General features: G+C 38.9%; 1 protein-coding gene across 1 annotated transcript in view; it reads left to right on the top strand.

The window, feature by feature from the left end:
• The window catches only part of ELMOD2 (ELMO/CED-12 domain containing 2), a 29,283-nt gene that overhangs the window by 7,629 nt on the left and 15,498 nt on the right, over positions 1 to 6,156 (top strand). Inside the window, exons 3-4 of the mRNA XM_006872218.1 lie at positions 1,661 to 1,758; positions 3,980 to 4,109. Of these exons, the coding sequence (XP_006872280.1) occupies positions 1,661 to 1,758; positions 3,980 to 4,109 (228 nt within the window). The remainder of the gene's footprint in view (positions 1 to 1,660; positions 1,759 to 3,979; positions 4,110 to 6,156) is intronic.

Here is a 6,156-nt window from a genome sequence, read left to right as displayed (position 1 = left end):
TAAAGATGTGTAGCCTGGCGAGCCTTAGGGAGCAGTTCTGCTCTGTCTTAAAAAGTCGCTGAGTCAGAAACTTGATGGCTGTGGGTTTGATTTTTGTTTAGTTTTGTTTTATGGTTAAAAATTGAGGAAAGGAGCATTTCACATGAAAGGCTCAGAAGAAGTGGAGACATAGCTGCAGGTATGATTGGAAATAATATAGCAGTTTAATTTGTTTGGGGTAAACAAAAGGATATCAGAGATGATTTTGATGGGAGCTTACTGGGGATTAGAGTTCAAGAAACTTTTTAAGGGTAAAGAAGGTATGAACTTGCCCGTTAGATTAAAGGAAAAGTCCAGTGGACATTATAGACATGATTCTTCTGTGTTGTAGATAACAGAAAAAAAGGCAAAAAGAACATACATACACTATGCTGTTACTAGTGGCTATGTCTGATGGTAAGATTGTTACTGTTTGGTGCTCTTGACTTGATTACAACTTGTAGCAACTCCATGTAACAGTAAAACTGTCCCATAGGGCTTTCTGGGCTGTGATCTTTCTGTAGCCGATTGATACTTTTTCGCATGGAGTAGATTTGAATTGCCAAACTTTTGGTTAACAACCAAGAGCTTAACCATTGCAGTTCCAGGCCTCTGTTGATTTCTGCATTTAACTTTTTTCTACATATATTTTTATTATGCAATTTTAAAATCTTATAAAAAATGTCTGCTTCATATGTGGCAGCTCACTAGCTGAGAGCCTGTTGATTCTTCATGTTGTTTTTATTGTTAGGTGCCATCGAGTTGGTACTGACCCATAGCGACCCTATCCACAGCAGAATGAAACACTGCCCGATCCTGGGCCAACCTCACTACTGTTGCCACACTTGAGTCCATTGATGCTGCCACTTTGCCAATCCATCTTGTTGGATGTCGTCCTCTTTTTCTCTGACCCTCCACCTTACCAAACATGATATCCTTCTCCAGCGACTGGTCCCTTGTGACAATGTTTCCGAAGTGTGAGAGACGAAGTTTGGCCATCTTGGCCTCCAGGGAGCACTCTAGTTGCACTTCTTCCAAAACGGATCTATTGATTCTTTTGGCAGTCCATGGCACTTTCAATATTCTCCTCCAACACCATATCTCAAAAGCATCATTCTTCTACAGTCCTCCTTATTCACTGTCCAGCTTTCGCATGCAGATGAGGTTATTGAAAATACCATGGCTTGGGTCCGGCGCACCTTAGTCCTCACGCTGACATCTTTGTGCTTCAGCACTTTAAAAAGGTCTTGTGCAGCAGATTTGCTTAATGCAGTATGTTGCTTGATTTCTTGACTGCTGCTTCCATGAGTGTTGATATTTTATTCAAGAAGAATGAAGTCCTTGACAACGTCAATCTTTTCTCTGTTGATAAGAATGTTGTTTATTGTTCCAGTGGTGAGGATTTTTGCTTTCTTTATATTGAGATGTAATCCATACATCTTCATTAGGGAAGACTTAAACACATACTTCATGGTGCTTCTCTTGTATCAGACAATATTTTCATATATACTTAAAAAATTTTATCCCTGGAGAAAATTGCAAACAAATGTTTTAAATTTTGTTTTGCATTTTAATGTTTAAATTGTAAAGTTAATTCAATTCTGGGGACTTTTTCCATTCAACTTCTCTTTTACATCAATAGGTCTTACAGGAAGCTACACATGTCATGCAGAGTGAAGTAGATAAATGTATAGAAGATATAATGAAAGAAAAGAATATTAACCCTGAGAAGGATTCCAGGTATGCTGTTTTTACAGTATTCTTTTTTATTAGGCATTTGTATCTGGTGAGGTAGAGAGATCACACACATTTGTGTGAACCATTAGATTGAAGTGTTTTGGGAGGTTATCTAAGTTGATCCTCTCATTTCACGAGGTGGGGAACTTAAGTCCAAAGAGGCGAGGTGACTGGTACAATATTACATTGTTAGTGAAAGAAATCGGACTAAAACCTGTATTTTTTCAGTCTCCAGTTGAGTGTTATTGCCATTTGTCTTCTTATTAATATAATATTAATTTTCCACAGTTAATTATCTTCAGCTTCTATGTCCTTCGTGTCCTTCAAAATTTAGTTCCTTTCCCCTCTCCCAGGAATGTCCTCTCTGTCGTCTCTCTTCTGAGTTAACGTGTCTTTGTTCTGTCCTCACATAGATTGTCCTAGTATAGTGTTTAACCTATTCTTCCCCAGTAAATTCTAAGTCCTTTAATGAGAGTGGTGTTTCATTTACTCATACAAGTTTTATATTCCCAGTACTAGTACATTGGCATGATCATTACCAAAATTTCTACCTCATTCACCATTTTTTATGTCAGTTTAGAGGAAGAGGCAATGTATTTTGGCTCAAACAGAGATAGGTACAGGAGAGAAATGTAAGGTGACATTTGAATGGGACATTGATGAATGGGTAGAGGAGGACATTCGGTGCCAGCAAGGTACAACAGAATTAGAAGCACATGAATATATGAGAACTGTAGGGAATCCTTTGTGACTGGAGCATTGGAAACATGCAGAGCAGTGGTTGGAGAAGTGAATAGAATAGTTGGAGATATTGCAGAGTCTTAAATTGTCATACTGAGGGATATAGAATGTACTGTCCTTTTTTGAATCAAATAAGTTACATTATCAGATTTGTATTTTGAGAGGATAGAAGATAGCTTTGGGAATGTGAGATGCTCGTGGAGGGAATGAAGATAGAACAGTTACTTGAGCCATGCCTACAAGAGATGACAAAGTCATATATGTAGCAGGGAACATGGAGATATGAGGATTGCTTTGAGGGGTAACTCGAGATATATTGGATAAGAATTTGGCGACTTTTTGATTTTAGATGTCTGAGTGTCTGAGTGCTCAACTTTGGTTAGTGCTACCATTAGTAGAGTAGAGTATTAAGAAAAAGCATGTTTGTGCAGGGAAGATAAGATGTAGTATTTTGGACAACTGAGATATGTACAGCTATCCGTTATATATTTGGAAAATTAGGTCTGTAGTGATAAAAGGAATAAAGATTTGGAATTTATGAGATTACCTAGAGAAGACATGAAAAAATGGAAGTAAGTAAATCTTTCTAATTGCAAAATTTGAAATTCTTACATGTCTTGCCCTCTTTCTAAACCCTGTTTTAGCATATCCTGTTGCACCTGACAAGTGGCTATACTCGGTGACCCGCATGGAGAGATTAAACCCGAGTAGGGCCACGGGAGATTAGAAAAAAAGAATGACACAAGACACAAAATGAAAATAGTAAAGTTGGGAACAGGTGGGACATAGCACTGTGATGGAGATACTGTGACTCAGAACTAGATTCAGCACATTTATTATATACACATATCAAAAGAGAATGCTGGGGACAGGGAAAAGAGTGCAAAAAACATCTGGTGTTGTTGATGCAAGTAGTAAGTGGGACTTTATTGGAAGAATGTAGTTGCTAGGGAAACAGAGATAGGGCAGCTAGATATTTTTGTGACTTAAACTGAAGGTCATACAAGGAAAAAACCTTGCAAGTTCCCTGTCCCCCGAAGCAGCCCTGCAAGTTCTTCAGGGGGCAGCTTGACTTGGGAGCAGCCTGATTTTCTGGACCACAACTGTTCAGTTGCAGTCCTTCAGTTAAACTACCCCCAAGTCTGAGACCTTCAGCTCAAATCGCTCCCAACAATATCCTACATGATATTTGGAGTCCTGGTGTGGCGCTGTGGGTTAATGAGCTGGACTGCAAGATCAGGTTGAGCCACAAGGTTGGTGGTTCAAGCTCATCAGCCACTCCTTGGAAACCCTATATAAGATCGCTATGAGTTGTAATCAACTTGATGGCATTTAGCAACAACAACAGCAACATGACATTTGTGTTTAAGGAGGTTCTCTCTGCTTATTGGCAGAATATGCTTCCTAAATAGACATATGAATCACAAACTGTGGAAGGCAGCAATTATATATGGTATAAAAATAATGATTTTGTCATTTTCAGTTTTAAAATATGCATGAAGGCTTGCTTACTGCAGATATCTGGTTATAAACAGCTTTATGTGGATGTGGAAAATGAAAGAAAAAAGCCATATGATTCTGATAACCTTCAACATGAAAAGCTTCTCCTCAAGGTAATTTTTGTTTTCTCTACTGGGAGTTATTGAACACTAGATGAATACATTGGACTTGAACTTAATAAGGACATTTAACTTCTTTGAGTTTTAGAGTCTATTATTTCATTGATATAGAAAGATTTTTAGCTAATAATTTGTATAATTTTCTGATGAGTATCTTAAAGTGCAGTTAAATAAATTATTTGTCTTAAATATTGTACATTCTGAAGTAGCTTATAAACTTACATAGGGAAATCTTTAAAGGATAGGTTCACAAACTCAAACTATTTTAACGAATTGCTTACTTTTTACATAAATTGCTCACACGAGTTAGGAATTTTTTCTGTATGCTCTCAAATTGAAAATATGGGTGTCCCTTTCAAACTATGATGTCAAATCTTTTCAGATGTATACAGTGTGTAAATTTTTTCAGATTTATATAATAAATTTTAAAGCTAAGGAACTAAAGACATTTGTTTAGAATTTTCTTGTTTAATTTTTCTTAAGCATAAATGCATAGGGGTGTGGAGGTAATGGAGTTTAAAGAATATTAGCCTGGAATAAGCATTGGAGATAATATAATCCAGTTCTGTCTTTATTTAAGAAATGAGAACTCTAAGGCCCAGAGATAAACTTATTTGCTTTAGATCCTAGAAAGTAGTCACTGCACCAGACCCTGACCCTCTTGCCTTCCCATTGCACCTAGTTTAATTTTTACATGTCTGGCATCTTTTTTTTTTTTTTTTTTTTCACTGCACCAGACCCTGACCCTCTTGCCTTCCCATTGCACCTAGTTTAATTTTTACATGTCTGGCATCTTTTTTTTTATTTTTTTAATGCAATTGCCTCACAGTAAGAGACATAGTTTGAAAACAATAGCAATTTCTGGGAATATGGCTGCATGAGCGAGTCTAAGACCTTGATGCTCCCATATGAGCACCAAGAAAAACAACTAGAAATCTGTAATGTCACCTCAGTAAAAACTCTGAAAAGTAGGTAGAGGAATGTATCAATGAAATATGCACTGGAATAAGATAAAGGTAACTTTTTAAAAGTTTTTATTGTGAGGTTTACATGGGAGAACATCAGCTTTATACTCATCCTATCATATTTCATTTCATTGCAATGATTATCATTCCCTACATGCATCATCAAATAACCAAAGGGTATACCTCACAGCCCCCCCGCCCCCCCTCGCCAGCCATAAGCACATTGCCCTTTTCCCTCCCTGAGTTCAGTGTCCCCAGCTGCTCCATCTGTCCATGTCATTGTCTCTGTCCCCATCCCTGGCATCACTGCCTCTCTGGGTAGCGACCCACTCTCCATTCTTCTCATTTAATGGTCCCAGGGACCTCCGCTCCTGGGCTGCAAAATCAATGACTCCCCTCCTTTTGTCAAAAAACATCTACCTCTACATTTCAGACACTCACAGTCAGTCCTGATGGCAATTATTCACTATTGTACCACAAGAGTCTTATCTCCATTTCCTTTTGCCAGCCCGGTCCCAAAGGATTCGAAATTGATCAGTGGTGCTTCTATCTTCCCCCACCCTGTCTGGAACTTGGTTCCCTCTTGAAAGCTTGTAAGCCAGTCGCTTCTTGCCTTTATAGCCCACCTCCCATTTTGGGTAGCTAATGTCTAAGTTGCCCATCCTTGTCAACCCTCTGTACCAAGAGGGTGGGAGTGATCCTCACTGTAAAGATTTGTTCCATCTTTTGAGCTACTACATCCATAAGTATAGGTAAAGTTCATCAAAGTGTAGCAGGTTACTCTCCCCACCCCCCACCCCCCACCTCTTCTTCTAGTCGTGTTCTGATCATCCAGCCATCGAAGCCAGGTCAAGTGGGTACTATCTTCAAGTATGACTGTTCTTGTGTATGTATCTCTCCTCACTTCATATCAGCTGGACGCTTCACTCTCCGCTTTAGTCCTCTGGCCATGTCATTGCCTCTGGGTCCAGGAGTCCCGGGTCTTGCCATACTGCTGGCCATCCAGGTCTCCACCCAGGTTCACTGGGGTTTGTTGAATGCGGTCGGCCTTAGTTCACAACTTCATTGCTGTTTTT

This window comes from Chrysochloris asiatica, unplaced genomic scaffold (genome assembly GCF_000296735.1).
Source record: "Chrysochloris asiatica unplaced genomic scaffold, ChrAsi1.0 scaffold00187, whole genome shotgun sequence".
In the NCBI taxonomy this organism is placed as follows: Eukaryota; Metazoa; Chordata; class Mammalia; order Afrosoricida; family Chrysochloridae; genus Chrysochloris; species Chrysochloris asiatica.
The sequence above is the reverse complement of the archived record's forward strand: the minus strand, read 5'-3'. Positions and strand labels throughout refer to the sequence as shown.